The sequence below is a fragment of the Hetaerina americana genome, unplaced genomic scaffold (genome assembly GCF_022747635.1).
Source record: "Hetaerina americana unplaced genomic scaffold, ioHetAmer1.1.p SCAF_3, whole genome shotgun sequence".
Lineage (NCBI taxonomy): Eukaryota > Metazoa > Arthropoda > Insecta > Odonata > Calopterygidae > Hetaerina > Hetaerina americana.
In genome coordinates this window covers 103539072-103558649 of record NW_027286874.1, presented here as the reverse complement: position 1 = coordinate 103558649, position 19578 = coordinate 103539072, and the positions used below count along the sequence as shown (strand labels likewise).

The 19578-nt window shown below is 38.9% G+C and overlaps 2 protein-coding genes across 4 annotated transcripts in view; both read right to left on the bottom strand.

The window, feature by feature from the left end:
- LOC139690933 (regucalcin-like) overlaps nucleotides 1-19578 on the bottom strand; it is a 49497-nt gene that overhangs the window by 12442 nt on the left and 17477 nt on the right. Inside the window, exon 1 of one of the 2 annotated variants that reach the window (XM_071588575.1) lies at nucleotides 15722-15787. The exons of the other annotated variant lie outside the window; for it this stretch is intronic. The gene's annotated coding sequence lies outside the window, so the exon portion shown is untranslated. Of the gene's footprint in view, nucleotides 1-15721; nucleotides 15788-19578 lie in introns of those variants that run through there. 2 annotated transcript variants of the gene reach the window in all.
- Nucleotides 936-7523, bottom strand: LOC139690640 (uncharacterized). Of its 2 annotated transcripts, XM_071588126.1 has the most exons (4): nucleotides 6892-7523; nucleotides 6747-6797; nucleotides 4837-4899; nucleotides 936-1425 (listed from the first exon to the last, which is right to left on the bottom strand). In XM_071588126.1, exons 1-4 carry the CDS (start codon nucleotides 7240-7242, stop codon nucleotides 1087-1089), a joined length of 804 nt encoding a protein of 267 aa, XP_071444227.1. In that variant the 5' UTR covers nucleotides 7243-7523; the 3' UTR covers nucleotides 936-1086. The 2 variants fall into 2 exon arrangements, with proteins under 2 accessions (XP_071444227.1, XP_071444229.1); XM_071588128.1 differs by lacking the exon at nucleotides 6747-6797.

Genomic DNA, 19578 nt, shown 5'->3' with positions numbered 1-19578 from the left:
CAAAAGCCTCCAATCTACATCCATCCTCCTGCTTTAGTGACCATGCTTCCATGCCATACATAACTATAGTCCTTATCAAAGTTTTGACAAGTCTTTTCTTAATATCCTTACTCAACGTCCCTGTCATCAACTCCCTCCTTCTTGTGAAAGCCTCTTTGCCTAGAGCAATTCTTCTCCTTACATCCCTACTACTTTGACTGTGTTGGCCCAAAACACTTCCAAGATATGTAAACTGTTCTCCCTGCTCTATTTTTTGCCCTAATATTTTAATGTTTACCTTAGCCTTTTTCTTTTTGGAAAATGGCATAACCTTTGCTTTATTTATATTGATTCTCATCCTGTATCTATTCCTCTCAATTTCCAATTCACTCAGCAATGCTTGCAACCCTTTGGCTGACTGACAAACTAGAGCTTGGTCATCAGGAAACTTAACTGATTTTAAACATTCCCCTCTGACTTATTTACTTCAATCTGGATTTTTAAACTTGTATTGTACTTGTGGTGATTCGCAAGCACTGAAATGAATTGTATAGGATACATTACTTTGGAAAATTATAATATTATCACTTCAAAATGTTTAATTTCAATGAATCAGCCATTGGAGTGAGGTATGAATTGTGGGTAGAGATGATGTCAATTGCTGTGAGAAGGATGTTGCTGTCAAAATTTGATGGTTTGGAAGTTTAGTGCCAAGAAGGAAGAATGATTGACAAATACTTATAAGATGCATAAAAAATGTTCGGACAGAACATTTTCTGTTGTCATCCATGATTATGGTCTCGATAAGATCTGGTATTCTTATTCTTACTAGATGGCATATGTGATAGAAATAGAAATTTCTTTTGACTAACTGGAACTTTTAGACTCATTTCAGTAATCAATAGAAATGGTGTAGTTACAGTATTATAGTACAAAACATCTTTTTGTTTCCACATTAACAGACTTTTATCAGAAATTATATTATACAAAGAAAAAACAAGGTAAAACATTAAAATTCAACAAATTCAGCACAACACACACACACACACATATGTGAGTCTGAAGTCCTAAATGGTAGTAATTGGAGCACTTTCCACGATATCCTAACTATAGCCCCATCTTATTGAATTCAAGTTGCTTCAACTGGTACTCCATCAAAATGGCCAGTATTTCCTTTTTGGCATGAAGAAAAAGAGAATCATTCGTAATATCCCTCAGTTCACTGGCCAAGTACTTTCCAAAGATGTCATATTTGTCCTCATAGCCCCTTTGACTGTTGGATGTGACATTACTTTGTCCAATGTGATAGGAGTTATCAAAGTCTCGTCTGTCAAAAACTGCCCTTTGCCTTTTTACAGTGAAGCAGTTGATGTCTTCCTCTTCTGCAACACTATAGTCTTCCATTTCTATATGCCTGCAAGTGGCACTGTCCTGACTCTCTTCACGCTGAAAATGAGATGCAGAATGTTTTAAGTATACAAACTATAGCTAAAAACTGTAGAAATATAAATAATAAAATTTATAAGAGCATTCATTATCAACAGAAAACACAGTGATATCAGGGATGAATGTAGAACCAGTGTGGGAGGAAACACAACAGATAGAAAATGTGTGAGTTTTAAAACTCACTGGCTATAAAACCAATTTACTATAAATGACAAAAAATAAGCGAATACATAAAACTGTGAATACTTGCTGTGGTTTGGACCTCCATGAGATAATATATTCAGGGGGCTACCAGTACATTGCTAAGCATATTTGAGGACTTCTCCATTCTTACCTATTATCAGCACTATTACTTTTGGACTCCCTAATAACATTTCTCATTTGGGACATACACATTTTCATATTCCTTGGACAAGGGCCCTCTCATGACTTTTCTCTACATAACTTTCTTTACATAACTTCCCATAACCTTTCTTTGCAAAATAACTGCGTAACAAGATTGGTTTTCTAAGAACTCCTAAGTGCAATATCTTTCCGAGTAGCACATAACACAAGGTACAAAGCACTATTTGAAATTAGACATCATGCAAAAAACTACACTTACTACTTGCCTATTAACCAGATTATGAGAGATGTGCCAACAGTTGTGATTATATTGACTTACTTTCTATCTCACCAGGATCCCTTAGAAAAATGTTATCAAAAATATCTGAAGAATTTTAGAATGCTGATTACTGCTATTTGGTATCTGTACATGTCAATGAGTTGTTCCTAATGCCCATTGGGAAAATTTTCCCAATTGATGCCACAAAGTCTAGTTAATGACTACTACTAACATTAATCATTTTGTACTGTCATCTGGCCTGTAACAAATACAATATTTCTAATATTGCTTCCATTTTTTAATTTGAATATTATTTAATATTGATATTTTGCCTACTTTAATTAATTGAAATGTAATGAAATAATTGACTTTGTAATTCCACACACTTTATTTTAAAAAACACACGACCCAGGTTTCGATGTTGAACATCATCATCAGGTGATGATGACGTTCAACGTCGAAACCTGGGTCGTGTGTTTTTTAAAATAAAGTGTGTGGAATTACAAAGTCAATTATTTCATTACATTTCAATATGGTAAGCAAATTCCATAAAGCTACGCCTGAGACAACAAATTTTACTTTAATTAACCTAACTAGGCATGTTTGCATACCTGTATACCATCTGAAAATGTCTTTCCTGTATTGCTAATCAAAATTCTTCTTTAATTTTAAATTATATTTTAATTCTCATGAAGGAGTCTTTAACTTTCTGCAATTTACACCCATTTGTAATGCTTCTTATACTTGTGGAACCAATATATGTTTTTTGCCTTTCTTTGTGTAAAAGGGTTATTCCCGTTTAATATATAAATGAGTCATTCCCTTCTATTGAGCCCTCAATAAATCCTTTCTGTCTTCATATGGCTCACCTCACACTGACTCTTAATCTGCATACCTAAGTCACAAATTAACATGATAATGAGGGGGAACCTTTTCCTATGTCACCAGTGATTTCCTGTATAGCTTCTACTTTGGCTGAAGTTACAAGTTATGATTTCTACCGCCTGTTGAAATGGAGGCAACTTTTGAATGCAGAATAGAAGATCACTGTATTTGTCTTGGAAAAAGTTTTGGCAACAAAGTTTTTCCTTTTCAAAAATCTTCACTGAACTAATAATCATTATTAATTCATTGAACTAATCAGTCTTATTTGTTGGTATATCTTTAACAACTGAAAAGATTCATTTAGCCTGAGCCCACTGTTTGGAGAGAGATGTCAGAAACTGCCAAAGGTGCTACTGCTGCTGATGTTGGGTCGCTGCAGCTCATGTTGATGTCAGAACTAGAACTGATTGACCCCTCTACTTGACCCTGCCTCTGCTAATCTGATTATTGATTCACTATTTCATGTGCACATCTTTGATTTCCACAACATTACCTTATCAATATATCTTGTGGAATGTTGAGCATACCTCTCTGTGGTGTTTCCTTACAAGTTATTATCCCAATAAACCCAGCATTACTATGTGTCTTAAAATACATTTCCGTAGAGTCTAGTTGTTTTTTCTCATCAATGTTTTTAATTGTACCTCTTGCATGGAATTTCTTCCTCATTCACTCAATCTTCTCCATCCCTTCCTCTTCCCTGGGTCTCATCACACCTTCACATTCATCCCTTCCCATTCCCATGACTGCCCCAATACTCATGTTTCACATCTCCAGAAAGGCATTCTCATCACATATACCTTTCAATGAAATACTTCAAAAACCCTCTGGCTTGATATATTTCTTTAAAAGAAAAAATCTCTTTGCTCTCTCTCTGAATAATTTTTTCTCTGCGGTTTCAGTGCTTTCGCGTTAAGAAGTCGGGAATCGTTCTCTAGAGGAAATAATCCTGCTCTCCATTAATGTGAAAATTTAAAAAATCATCAAATGAATAGCAACAGAAATGGTTAGTCTTACTGAAAAGATAATAAGTCCATCAAGAAATTAGAAAAAGACAGAATGGAAATAAATAAATCATTGAAAAAGTTGCACAAAATATGAGATCTCATCAGCAGTGGAGAACAGGACAATGACCCATGCACCTTAAGTGTTCTAGAATGTTTTCTCAGTAATTTGCAACCATAAGTGTTGCAGTTTATACACAGGATCTGTGCCAGGCTATCCAATTTTTGAAAGAAAATTTTCTTCTCTCCAATGGAATTTAGGGACCAAGTACTTTGGTGTACAGATGACAGGACTACTGGCCAGATGGCCTAGGTTTGATTCCTAGTGGTATTGCTGTGGTACCCTACAGCTTCCAGGAACTGGCCCCAGATATTACCCTGAAGCGTGATTATCATGAACTGAGTCATTTGAAATCAATATAATATTTTGTCAACATTTATAATCAGCACACGCTATCCTCAAGTCTTTACTTTACCTCTTATTAAGAGTAACTCATGTAAGAAGAGCTATCACTCATATCATCTAATAATATGTGCCTAATAACTAGTATTTTCAATCTTTGATTTGGTTAAATAGGGACAACTGCAGCTTTGTAAATAACTAGGCACGCGTAATGCCTCTGAACCTCACAATATGCATCAACTGGGTGTTTTCTGGATGTTTTCATTGCTGTGAAATGTTCCATGGCCAATATACATGTATGGGTGTGGATCACCGTTATGAGTAATTGTGCATGTGCAGAATTATGTACATATTTAACATATGAATCATTTAAAACCGTAAGTCAGCCAAATATTATATTATATATTCTGTACCTAACTTCCCTTCATAAGCCAGCAAGAATTATACCAAAGATCACTATCACATTAATTTAGGTTTTAAAGTCAAGAACGAATGGCAACAAAAAATGAATGTACCTGCTGGATTCCTGGATGATATGAATTGTGCTCAGATGATTCTATTTCAGCATCAGCTTCATCCTGGAAGCAAATTCATAGTACTTAATGTTCATTAGGTTTAAACAGAATAAGGTCACAATTAGGCTTTATCTGTATTTCTCAGAGAGTAACAGTAAGCAGTATTTCAAACTTTTAATTTCAACATGACACCAACTAAATTATTTACTGTAATTGTTGGCAGTGGTTGTATGTACTATGACTTAAGTCCTAGAACTCCATAATTTAGATTCAAAGAGAAATTGAAAATTCAGATGCTGTTTCTACTTTAGCCCTCCCTTATTTTGTCACTTAGAAAGAGGTATCTTGGGAGAGGTGATTTGAAGGATTTTCTCTTATATTTTCCCCTTATCTCATAAAATAAATATACGAATCAGAATGAAAATACCACTCAGTCAATTGCAATTTCCCCACATCCACCCCATTCCCTGTACAAAGCTATCTTTCAACAAGTGAGGCATCACCAGTGTAGACATAATGCACTCATGCAATTAAATGAAAACAGGCTCATACTTCCAGCTGGTTCGTATTTTTAAATGTTGAGATACTTTTATATTTGCCGTACACCTTAGGTACAAGGCTACATTAAATGGAGCTCATCACCAATTATGTGATATGTATGGCAAGCCACAAGGAGGGGTGACCTTGATGTCAATTTTAAAATGAAAGTCCTCTCCTTGAGAAATATTTGCTGTTGTTGCCACTAATTGCCAGCATCAGTACCAAAATTGAATGATACTTTGCTCAACCCTGATCTGAATATCTGTTCATTGGTCAGCACCTTAATAGATTTAATTAAAAAAGTCAATTTGGATTTCCCTGGGGGAAGCTTGAACTAATGCCTCTTTAGTTTTCCCTGTCGGTTATTATCCTTATATATGATTCATCAATCATTTTTGCCTATAGATATCTCCAATGAGTATATGGAGAATGGATCAATAACCACTAAAATAAAGTATGGAAAAGGATTGCCTCTAAGGCCATAATCTTTGTCTTCACAAAGTACGGAACATCTATGCCCAGCTGAAATCAATGTTGAATGTCAAGGATTCTTGTTGATGTGAAACATTTTTCTCATACTAAACCTACTAACCAGGTCAAGACATCTATGCCCCCTGCAATTAATTATGAATGTCAGTGGTTCTTGATGCTACACATTGGGTCAGGCTTAGGGGGTTAGGAGGGGGCAACTGGTTCCCTCCAATTCTTATAGCACTGGGCTTACTATGGGACCATGATTACAGTTCTTGTACAAAGAATTTTTAGAAGTGTGTCGAGTGATGGACTGGGTGAGAGAATGGTATTCTCTCCTGAAGGCCTATCTTTCCTCTTGTCATAGAAAAAAATTATGGGCGGGTGCTTTAGCTCTCTCAGGTATTTCATCTCTTTTCTCCTGTTTTCTTGAAGAAAACAAGTACAGAGCTGGCTGATGGGTTACCAGGGCCTAAGAAAAAAGCTATTGATTGTGACCCAAAATTTCTCCTTACTAGTTCACTGGCAAAACCAGTACAAATGGAACAAATAATTAAAGTTTTTGTGACATAGATTTACAATTGTTATCAATGGGTTTATATCAGTTCGAAAATATCAATAGGTATCAAATAAAAATATTTAGACGATTGATAAATCTATGAAACATCAGCAATACTGCTGTTACATTTTCTTGGAAATTTGTACATGTGGCGAACCTCTGAGCATCGGACCTCAGTCTGAGACCTAATTAACCAAAGCCTGAGGTGACTCTGAATAAATCATAAAGGGGAGCTCTGAAATACTACCAGAGAAAACAATAGTACATGTTGAACTTTTATAAAATCTATTTTGGTACATCAATGTGCCTATACAACAATACACTAACAACAATTACCTACCTCCTTGAATGAACACGATGAACTGCTGTTGAAAGATACTTGATTATTGCCCTGAAATGATTGAACCCACAATGTTATTCAGGAATGTACATTTCGACATTTATATGTAACATCTAGCGTGTAAAATAAAATAGCTTCCTCCTACCTTGTAATTTGAATGTGCTGATGATTTCCTTGGAGTGATGTGGTCCCTAAGAAATTGCAGCTGGTTGAAACACCAGAGCTTCGGCTGATAGATTGGACCCCCGCTGGCCTTCCTGCTCGCCTCCATCTTGTTCACTTCGCTCTGATATTGCGTCCTCAGACCATTGATCTTCACCCTCACTTCATCCTCTGTGGTGGGCCCTCGCACCTCCAATAACCCGGTCGCTATTTCGGCCAGGCACTTCTGGCGTTTGTTTCTATCATAGTAATCTGGACTGTTGGTTTTGTACAGGGAGGGTCGGTGGAAGTACATATCAATGAGCAGGGAAGCAGCTTCACGAGTCCACGCCATGTTTGTATTCGCCGCCTTTTCCCCCCTCCTTCTCCGGCGTGGTGCAATTTTCTGTCGCTAGGGGAGCTGTTTACCGTTTCTATCGAGCGCTTTCCACTTGGATCCAATATTTTGGGAAAATGCTTCTACGACCGTCCACGGCCTCACTTCAATTCCGGGGAATCCAACTTGATCACTGGCGGTAATAGTTGGAAACAAGTAATTGGATCCAACTTGGAGGCGGACGTATTCAACGCTACAGAAGGATTTACTGTCGAACGCTGTCCGTCCCGCACGAATGTTGGGAGTATTGGACGTGGATGCTTAGGACATTAGCGCATGCGCGAGTGTTTTTTTTTAATTCAACCCTTTTCCTCTAAATGGATTATGTCGAGTGCATTTTTTTAAATTATGGAAAATATTTTTGAAATTTTCGATGTCACTCGCGTCTATAATTATTGCATAAAATCATCGACAGTGCTATATTTACGGCTTTACACATCCGCATTATATATCTGTCCTCTTTGGACTATTGATTGGAGAGGGACTATCCGTGCAAGGATATTGTGTCATATGCGAGCGAAATATGAAGTTCGCTACACTTGAAAGTTATAGTACAAATATAGAGAGTAGTCGCGTCAGTGTTGGAGGAAGAACAAAGCAACAGGTTTCATGATATAACATTTCTTCGGGTACCCCGAACTTCCCGGCTACGCCTAATGGATTTCATGTTTACCTGTGGGTTTATTTTGTCTCATTAGTTCGTTTATTTAGAATTTGAACAGGCTGACGGAGAGGAAATCGGATAGGTGCTAATTAATGCTTGTGTGCTAACGATGACGACTTTTCACATGTCCGCCTTTGCGCAGGCCAGAGTATGGTTTAAGGAGGCCTCAATCTCGCTTGTTTACATGACTATATCCCTGTAATGTTTTACTTTCTAGCGGAAAACTAAATATGAAGGTGAAATGACGGCGGTACATGTCAATGACAGCACTATCTTTTAGTGATTTTAAAGTTACAATCTACCAGATAGTTGGGAGTACCTAGTACCTCGGTCTATAGGTGCCCGACGGATGATACTTTTGATGAAAGGATCTAAACTAAAAACTTTTGAATTAAACTGACTGAGTTTTAAATATTTTGTCACACTAGATGAGGGAAGGAGTTGTGCGAAATACGCCAAAATTCTGAAACATAATGCACAACGAAATGGCTTTGCGCGATGTTGTGTGACATGATTGTGATTCGTATATCGAAGCACGTTGTGTATACGACCGTATCAAAGTTAAGTATAACATAATCAATAGTGACGACTGTGACTTTGCATCCAGGTTCATGCTGCTGCAAATGCTGGAAGGAATTTCCATGAGGTGGCCGTTGAGTCCAATCACGATTGCCAAAGAGAGGGGATGTGTTGCCAGGGACATGATCTGTCCATATCCTTCTTGATCGTGGATCGAAAGGAAAATTGCAAAAAGATCGATACCAATTAAAACTATGAGCAAGGACGTTATTTCTTTTTCCACCTTGGACCGAGATTTTTAAGGAGATCTTGTAGAGTACCGCAAGATGACCCCCCTACTAATTCCTTGGAAAAGGCTATTTTCCAAGCATTTCGTTTCCACGCATAGTTTTTACTTTAATACGAAAATTTTGAAGTTAGGGAAGAGGGGACTATTGTCCTACCCAGCCCTTCCTAAATGCTACTTCTGACTATGACAGAATTATATAAAAATGCCATCTTTTCGGGATATAAACAAGATCCACTTTTCATGACTGCCATACCAAATCGCTTTAAAATTTTGAAGATAGTTGACCCGCCACTGGAAACTCCAATGAGATCTGGTCCTATGACCCCTCCGAAAACATGGCATTTAAACGACCAAGATCCTTCCCATAGATGAACCTTCGATTCCTTAGATGAACCCTTTCCCCGCCTTTTCTCTGTCCATCGTTCATACGTATATCTCTACTGGAACTCATTTCACCTCAAAACCATTTCATGCACTCTGATCCCCAAACACAGTCCCTTTCTACGATTTTAATGATCCTGTAAACGAACGTTGGCTGGAAAACAAGGGATTTTACCCACGACTTCAGCCGTTAGCGTCAAGTTGCCATAATTTCGCCGTCCGTAGTTGCGCTACCAATTTGAACGGCTGCAGCACGAGTCAAGTGAATTCAGCTTAAACGGCAACGCTAAACGAGGGGGGAACCAAAAGTAACGGGAATTGGGTTACGGTGGGGAGCGAGAGTGGGGGAAACCTTTTTCGGCCGTTCGTACGTCAGGCTCACGCCACCTGCGTCAGTATGCGCAGCGCCGTCGCTGTTATTGGATCGGTCCGTCCGTGAGAGCTGTTTCAGTGAAACAACTTTTTTCATTTCGGCGACAAACGTGACGGCGGATTATCAAGAGCAACGCGCTGCAGTGAAATTTTGTTTCCTGCTGGAGAAATCGGCCTCGGAAATTATTGTAATGCTCAAGACTGCTTAAGGGGAAGCTGCCCTGAGCAAAACCATTCTACGAGCGGTTTACAGGTTTTAAAAATGGTGAAATGTCAATTGAATACCGACCCCGTTCAGGCCGCCCTTCAACATCAAGAACTGACGAAAACGTCGGCAAAATCAATTCCCTCATTCGTGAAGACCGTCGCAGAACCATTGATCAACTCTCTGTAATGTCTGGAGGGTTATGGAGTTCAATCCAGAGGATTCTAGCGCAGATCTTTGGCACACAGGCGACTGGTTCTTCCATCATGACAACGCGCCGGCTCATACCGCCCTCTCCGGGATGCAGTTTTTGAAAAAAGCGGCATGACATCGATTGTCCATCCCTCCTACTCATCGCATTTAGCTCCGTGTGACTTCTCTTTGTTCCCCAGACTCAAAATGGACACGAAAGGAAAGCGTTTTGACACTGGAGGAGGTAAAACAAAAATCGCTAGAAGGCCTAAAGGACATCCCGATAAATGAATTTCAGAAATGTTTCGAACAATGAAAGCGTCGTTTGGAGAAGTGCATTTTAGTCAATGGGGAATACTTGGAAGGTGAACAAAATGTAATGTAAATATATTGAGAACTAAAGAATCTATAACAATATTCTTGCTATTTTTGGAGCCCCCTTCGTATGGCACGTCACAATATGATTTTGCATTGTTTCTGTTTATGAGTATTTAATTTCAAATTACGTATATATTTAGAAATACACATTATCAATGCAAACTTCCATATTGCATTTTAAGCACGAGTATCTATTGAATTATAGGGAATTGCTGGCCTTCCTGTTTTACTTATATTATCTTTCACTTGAACCTCTTTTATTTATTTAGAAAAGTTCAACCAGTAGCACTCTTTGAATCGTGTTAGCGAGGCATCTGTCTTTGCGTGGCCATTCTCCGCCAAGTAACCCGCATTTCTGAAGTCCTCGGTCATCATAGCTCAATGGAAGTATTGACATTAAAATCAACTGTCGCCAGCGCAGTACTTCTATTTATTTTTAACGGAAAAGAGTGCGAAAGCATATACATTCAGATGTAGCACCGCATGAAAATGAAAGAATTGCGTTGAAAATGTTTTGATTTGAGTAAAATATGGCTAGAGTTTGACAAAATACCAATTTTGAAAGGCTTTATCTCATAATTTGGTTGAAAATTTAGAGAAGGCCCTTGAAAGATAATTTTGAGTGACTTATTGCTTCATCGTTTTTTCTTCTCGCGTTTTACTTCTTATTTCTCTCTACGTGTCTGTAACGTGATCGGCCGGAATTATCTACGCAAAAAATACCGTAAGAAAGGCATCAGAGCGGATCCCCTTTTCTGAATAAATGTTGTGACGTGCAGAAAAATAAATGACTGATGGGAATGTCGGTATGGAACACATTGAAACTTGCAGCATGTTAGCATTTGTTTCAGCTAATTTAAGATGCGAAGCTGAGTCGGTAGAAATTCTACCCTAAATTGTCAAGATAGCAGTTCTCTTCAATTTTATCTTTAAGACGGAGCCAAGGCTTTGGTTGAAATTGAGTGAATCTGTTGTCTTCGGATTCGAGAAAAAGTGATTTGGCAAAGTCTCGACTTTGAGAAAACTCATGTAAAGGAATTATTAGAATTTAATACAGGATTTGCTCGGTTTTATCTTTTTAAATATAAATATCAAAATAAGTCAGCACAGGTTGGTTGAAAATTCATGCACTTTTACCTAATTGCTATCAATTCATGAAATGAATCATTCTTTTCAATTTCTTAAAATTCATTCAATAGGGTTGCGCCACGGATCAAATGACTAGCACATAGAATGGAATTAATCAATTTTATAATTTCCTTCCCGATTAAAAAATTAATGACCGCGACACAATTGCGTCGTGTCCATTATTATTTAAAGAGTGCACTGTTGCCCAATCAACGGAATTATGGAGCACATATGTTGGCCACAACAACGCAAACCTATTTAAACAATTTCAAAGTAATTGCAATAACTATTGACGGTGATGTAACTTTGATTGAAAAGAAATATTGCATAACGGTGATAATATACTTTAAACTTTCAGGTTTCACTTTGTGGAATTGTTTGATGTCCATATTAAATGAGTAAGTAATTTTCCACAGACTTAAGTGAAAATGGAAAATCACAAATTCATTTAACAGTAATAATAATCAGAGTGGCGGTATCAGGCCATCGATTGCGTAAATCCAAATCTTTCAGATTATTCCCAAGGTGGACACTGGGCACAAAAATGATCACTGATTTTCAGTGCGATATCTTTCAGATATATTTCAGTGTGATAGTCTTATCGTTGAGTTTCTGGGCTTAATTATCATTTTGTCTGAAAACATTAGCCTCACACAGCTTATAAACACAATGCAATAAATATTTGATTGAGCTTCAACGAAATTCCAACGCGAAAATTATAAGAATAACAATGTTTCTCCAACTTTTTTAACCTGTCTAAGATCAGAGGGTCCTCAAAATAGGCATCCGTGTCAGCGATGATCTCTTCGTTCGACGTAAATCGTTTTCCGCCGAGAATTCTTTTTTAAGTTTAGAAATTAAAAAAAAGACACTGAAGTCCAAATCTGGTGAATACGGTGGATGATGTAATATTTATAACTTTAATTCCACAATATTCGCCATCGAAACTGCGTAGGTGCGCACCCAGGTATTGTCGTTTATCTTGCCTCCTTCGCTCAACTTATACAATAACCACGCATAATACTCTCATTATATCGGTTGACCTATTTGAAAGAAATTAAGAAATTAATATAGATGATGATGACCATTACCTTGTCAGCCAATTTCACCGTCTTCGCATTCCTCGAAGCCGAATCGCCTTTAGAAACCCACTGTTTCAACTACGTGTATATATATATATATATATATATATATATATATATATATATATATATATATATATATATTTATATAAAATTATATATATATATATATATATATATATATATATATATATATATATATATTTATATAAAATTATATATATATATATATATATATATATATATATATATATATATATATATATCTGTGTGTGCGTGTCTGTAGTGTGTGTAATGTATATGAAGTTAGCTCTTCCTTCCTTCCTTCTCTTCCTTGAGAAAGGAATGGTCTACCGAAAATTCGAAAACTTGTGAGTTTCTTTTGTTGATAAAAATTTTTTTTTCAAAAAATTAACAAATGCTCTTTTGGCAGAAGTAGTAGTATTGAATTTTAAAATCAATCGATTATTTTCAGTAGGGATTAGTAATTTTACTTTTAAGGAGCTTCGACGACTGATCTACTCTCGCATTACAAATACATTTCCTCAGCGGAGATATGCCATCAGTATATAAAACACACAATGCAAACGAAAAATGGAAGAAAACAGAAGCCAAAATAAACAAAAAAGTAATACAAGGATAGAACCTCTCGCCAGCAATATTCAACGTATACCGGAAGAGGCAATAAACTAAACACAAGAATCAAGGGTATCAATGGAATCAAGGTAGACGGAGAAGAAATCAACATGCGCCGGTTTGCAGATTGCATACATCGTGGTAGTGGCGAAAACGCGAAAGGACCTGCAAGCAACTCTAAGTGCTATGGATCAATTACTAGAGTAATATAATATGAACATCAACAAGAAGAAAGCTAAAATCCTTGTGTGTGGAAGAGAGAAGCCGAATGCAGATATCACAATTCGAGGGGTGAAACTAGAGCAAGTGGAATCCTTCATGTACCTGGGCAGCAGCATAACATGGGACTGAAGAGGTTCGACCGAAATCAACCGAAGAATAATCCAAGCTAAGAATACATTCATGAAGAAGAGGCAATTACTATGGTCAAAGACCCCAAGACTCGAAACAAGGAAGGAGTTCGTCTAGGCTTTCGTGTGGAGCATGGCGCTCTATAGTTCCGAGACTTGGAACATTGGAAAAGTGGACCAGCGAAGAATAGAAGCCTTTGAAACATGGTGCTGGAGGACAATGCTAAAGATTAAATGGACAGACAAAGTAAGGGACGAGGAAGTATATAGAACAGCAGAAGGGGATAAGACCAAATGAAGAACTCTACGGCAAAGAAGAAATAAATGGATTGGACACACATCGAGGCACATTGGATTAATTAGGAATATAATATAAGGAAAAATAGAAGGGAATATTACACGAGGAAGACCAAGACACATGTGCATAGGACAAATAATGAAGGACATAAAACAGAGAAGGTGTCAGGGATTGAGGGATTTGACATTAAATAGAGTAGAATGGAGGGCTGCAGTAAACCAATCCTAGGATTTAAATTCTGATTACGATACAAAACACAGAGTATGTGATTAATATTACATTTTAATTCATCTTCCTCTACTGTGATACGTCATCTATATTTCCGATTGTCGCGATCTGCATTGACTGTTTGGCCTTTAAGTCGTTCCAACATGCGAATGGGAACTATCAGAACGACTTCAGTCAATCATGCTATAACCAACCGCAGAGATTTGCATCAAACTCGATGGCGATTGGGCACCACAGGCACGATACGGGCAAGGAGCCCATGGTTGAGCCACGGACGACGCAGTGGCTGTGCGGGGCATTTGATGTGTCCGTCGCAATTTATACATTTTGAAGAGGTTGTCTGTACTCCAATTGATTAATATTCCAGGAGGCATGGCATCATCCGCTAGACAAACTATGAGAGAAGTGGGACCAAGAAACCGGCCGGGGTGGTCAAATGACGCGATATGAAAAATATTCACAGAAGTCAATATATCATTAATCACAGGTGTGACGATGGCATATAAAACTTATAAACACAAAAAAGGCACTCGCAATTCTGTATTTTTAATATTTCGGCGGCACAATCACCTATTCCAACGGAAGGAAGAAGACTGGTCTTCCTTATTACGTTGAAAATAATACGAAATAACGGATTGCCTCCCACACGCGAATTCTGGTTCGCCCACCAGAACGAGAAAATAAGTTCAAGGGCCGCGCCCACGTGGGAGTGGCCAATGTCGATTTTTGGCAGTGCCGGCGGATAGAGTGGAGAGTGCTGGGCCGTAGGGATTCCGTTTGGGATCTTCGGGCACCCCCATATCAGGCAACCATTGTAACCCACCAGAAGGCTGGTTTGTTAGGGGAGGGTAGTGTGCGCACTAAGGTCATTTTCACACTATATTTGATCTACCGATCATGGGTTCGATACGTAATGTCATTTTCAAGGTGAATGGTCTTCCGTGTATCGAGCCTTATTATATGACAAACCTAAAGAAATTACGATGAGGATGGAGAGGGGAGGGCAAGAGGAACAACAATGACGCGAAAATGCCGTGATGTAAGCAAGGTTGAGCATTGAAATAGTTGAGGATGATATCACTTCCTCCACCAATGACGGCGATGGAGAGGAGGAGAGAAGTAGAGTGGAATAACTTGAGATAATGTTTATGGACACACGAGTGTGAACGGACATCAAGGAGGGGTGAATGTTTAGGGAAAACTTTACAATTACATATGCTGTTTTGAAAAATGGGTCGAGCAGGACATAACATTTCAACAAATAGATCCTGACCCTGACTGCGCAGTCACTCTTTGGAATTCATACACTATTCTAACGAATTACAAAGGGTTATTAAATGGCACGCGCAACTTGTACCAGGAAACAGCTTTTTCGCAATACGCCTGTTGAAATGCGTCAGAGATGCGGGAATCCGAATCATCTATTAATCCATGGGCCAAAAGCTTGCGCAAGCGCGTGTGTATGTATACCGTGGTGGCACTAGCCGCTGGTTAAGATTGTATCTGCCCTCGCCCATTCAAACTAATATTTGCGAGTTGACTGCTATGGCTTCTTTTTATCTTCTTCTGCTTCCAATTCGACTACTTCGCCACACCTCGGATCCTTGTACTCTCGGCGGCTGCTGGTCAGACCACCGGAAGGCCAAACAGATGTTGTGGCTATGTCACGTGCGTTTCCCGGTTGGCAATTGCGGCACAAGAAAGGCGGTCCTTACCTCGGGAGGCAGAGTAGGGCCGCGGCCAGCGGGAGCACCAGGAAGGCGGCGGAGCGGCTGTGCTGCGTGCTTCGCTGCTGCATGGTGATGGACCTCTATCTCGGAGCGAATGGTGAAAGGAGGTGACTTCTTTCCCGCCCCTTTCCCCGCCCCGGGCGGCGGCCGCCCTTGGGGAAGAGGCGGCGATAGCGCCGCAGCCGCCGTAATTCCAACGAGAGCGCGCGTGCCCCCGCCAGGAGGGTGGGAGCACGGGGGCAGAGCCGCTCTCCTTAACGGTGGGAACGGTCGCGTCATCGCGGGGGCAATGTTGATGATGGAGACGACGACGTCATTTTCGCGGAGAAGCGCATTTCCTCGTCTTTTGCTGTACGAAATATCGTTCGGGACTTCTGAAAACCGGAATTTTTATAGAGAGAAAACTTTCGCGGGCTCCCTATGACGAAAGCCACTGCCGCTGAAATGAAACGTATTTCGCCATTTCATTGTGAATGAGGCGGCGGCTCCAATTATTGCAACATTTTTCATGGCGAAGTTGGCGAAAATGTGTTCTGGGTGGTTGGCGGGGAAGTCATTCGTGACGGGAAGAGAACCGATGGCTACAGAAAAGAGAAGTTTTTCCTAAAGCTCTATTTAACAAATTACGTTAAAAGTTGCCCGCGATGCCAAAGTCGGTCTCACGGGTATTGATATTATTAGAGGAGATTGATATTATTAGATTATGATTATTGCAATAGCACAAAATTGTTGAACATGAAAGATAATGATGTCAATGACTAATTAAAATGCGAAACGAATAACTTCAGAGTGAAGTGACGTAAACGTCAACAAAAAAGATGAATCCATAGGCCATCTATGGCGTCGGGCTCAAAGTTAACATCACATTTAAATCTAGAACTATAGCGTTTCTTCGTCAATAATACCTAGTTTCCATTAGTAGTATTCCTAGAATGGTTTCTACTCTCTAGTTTTCATCTAATGTTAGAGATGGAAACGCTCGAAGTAAGTTTGCTGATCCTACCATGGTTGAAGCTACCTTTGTAACTCGCCTACGCTGCTATTGCTGTGAGAACGCAAGGAAGTATTTTATTTATTTATTATTTGTTTATATCCCCTGCAAGCCACCGCTAGGGTGTGTTGCACGGGATGAATACACACCAGAATAATTTTACTGGCGGGGATGAATTAATGGATAACAACTGAATCGAGAAATGCCCTGACATATGAGGGTGGTCTGAAAAGTTTCCGACCGCACAAAGATACAAAACATTTTTTCTGAAATTTTCTAAAATTTTCTGAGGTCGGAAACTTTTCAGACCACCCTCGTATCACTGGTTTCTGAAGAGAAAGCCTCATACAATATGTTGAAAGGGTTGGAAGGGAGGGAATTACACGAAGGTTTGCCTCGAGTAGGATTAGTGGACACAAAAATTGAATATTTGGCGATATGCAACGTGTTGTTGCTACCTCCATATTACATTTTACCTTACTTCGAGCGGGCTTACCTAAATTTGTTCTGTAAATTCTTTAAGGAATGAAATAAATTATTATAATATATTATACTATGGGTAAAAACTACTTATTTATGCAATGAGAAATATATAACTTATACTAATGAATATCACTTTTTCGGGTAGACTTGAATGAGCGGAATACATATCAGATTGTAAGAGCCGCCTCGGTATCTTAGCTGGTTCTACACTACACTACCTACACTAAAGCACTCGAGGATATCGAGGGGTTCGATTCCTGTTGAAGAGTTTTACACTTTGACATTGGTGCGTTATAAACGATAATGCCTGTTTCATTGAAATCACCTGAGGTTTTTTTTTAAATAATCAACGGCGAACTCATGGTCGAATACATTTTGCCCCTACAATACAAGGTGTTATCAAAAAAAGACCGGACTGATCTCATTCTCCGCAAACCGTTCAACGGATCGGAACGAGACAGAATGTCCCATCTAGCGACACATCTGGCTACTAAAACGAGAGGTGTTGCGTTTGTTTACGTCGAGTCGTTACGCAGCAGCAGTGGTACGTGTCTTAACCTGTTCGTAACCGCGTGCAACGGCAGCAATGAAGGAGCTAGAGGAACAACGTGTGTGTGTGATTTTTTTTTCAAACTTGGCAAAAGTGCTGCGGAGACATTTGATATGATTCAGCAAGCCTTTGCTAATGAAGCTATGAGACGAAGCTAGTGTTTTGAGTGGTACAGTCGTTTTAAATCGGGTAGAACCTCGAAAGATGAAGATTCGCGAACGGGGTGGCCTTCCACTTCGATAGACCCTAGCCATGTCAATTTGGTGAACGATTTGGAGCGGGAAAATCGCCGTTTAAATGTTAGGAAGATAGCCGTATGATCTTGATTTTGCGTGTCTATAACAACCTTCATGACACATGCATTAACAACGTGAGCTTTGAAAATAGTTTCCGGACTGATGTGAATTTTTCTCTGTCGAGGTAGGTGAGGTTCAGAAATAGTAAATTGCCTTGACAAAAATTGTTTGCTCACATATCGCTTAAAACTCGCAGAACTCGGTAAACTAAGGTTTTTTAAATTTTTTAGGCATATTTAGACGAAAATTAGGAAAGTTTCAAAAACCACGCAAATCAACATTCGTAATGTATTGAGTGGGTGTCCTTTCCTAATAATTTTAAGAAATGATAGCGTGCTTGCATTTCAGTTAATACTATTCTCATAAAGCACTAACGGTAATGCCTTGTCGCAATAGTCACGCCAACCTATTCACTGCTGCTTCCTTCAGGCTTGCATATTGTCTGGATCCCATCTCATGCTCCATGTTCTTGAAGAAAGCAGCTCTGGGACATCCTCTTGGTTCCTTCCCTGCAACTTTTCCTTCAAATATGATCTTAAGCAATTGGTTATGCCTTAGTAAATGTCTGATGAATTTTGCTCTTCTTTGTCCTATTCTTCTTAAGAGGGAGATATTTGAAATTTTCCTTTCACTGCTGCCAACACTTTTTCTTTCTGCCTTCAGCTTGTTTTTGTTAGTTTCCTTCAAGTCCACATTTCCATTGCCTCGAGCTATTATTCTTTCCGCTTTCCTGATTAACTATGTATAACATCCATATAAAAATACACTCCAAACGAAAGCTTTGATGAACTATTTCCTGGTTTCTATGCTTATATGGTTATTAAACAGTAAATTATTCTTAATGTTTTGAAAATCTTTTTTTCCCTAGGTTATTCTTCCCTTAACCTAACATCTAACATCATTCTCCTATGGTGTGACTTTTTATATCCTGATGAAGGTGGCTGGGCCCACCGAAATATCGAAGTGACTTACATTTACGCTTGTGTTAATCCATTTTTTTACTATTATTAATTGCTAGAATGCATCAAGAATAAATAAAGAAATATATTTATATCGATGGTGTAGAAGCACTCACGAGAGCAATATAACATTTGGACGGCACAATAGAACACAAAATTAAATAGATAACACGTAAAAGGACCCTCACAGAGTAGATTGAGCTTTCGGCCTTCTTCAGGTCATAAAGGTTCATGTCTGACCTGAAGAAGGCAACAGAGAAGGTCGTATATAAAGCCATAAACAGTAATCAACCCGAAGGTCGGTTTGGTAGGTGCTGACCGGAGGGCCCGGGTTCAATTCCCGGGGAAGCCTCTCTGGACAACTGCAGTTCCACCCAAGCTAGGTGATTTTTCGGGTACCAGATCATATATATTAATTGGACGGAACAATATAACAAACCGGCCGAAAGCTCGTACAATTGACCGTGTGAGTGTCCTTTTAAATGTTGCTATTCTATTTGTGTTCTATTGTGCCGCTCGTGCGAGTTTTTCCGTATAATCGTTATATATATATATATATATAT

Bases quoted from the DNA above. Each gene is read 5' to 3' on its own strand.
- LOC139690640 (XM_071588126.1), bottom strand. From the start codon at position 7,242: ATGGCGTGGACTCGTGAAGCTGCTTCCCTGCTCATTGATATGTACTTC. The intron at 6,798-6,891 runs GTAGGAGGAAGC...CAATCATTTCAG, and splicing joins CAGCACATTCAAATTACAAG to GGCAATAATCAAGTATCTTT. The intron at 4,900-6,746 runs GTAGGTAATTGT...ATTTGCTTCCAG, and splicing joins CATCGTGTTCATTCAAGGAG to GATGAAGCTGATGCTGAAAT.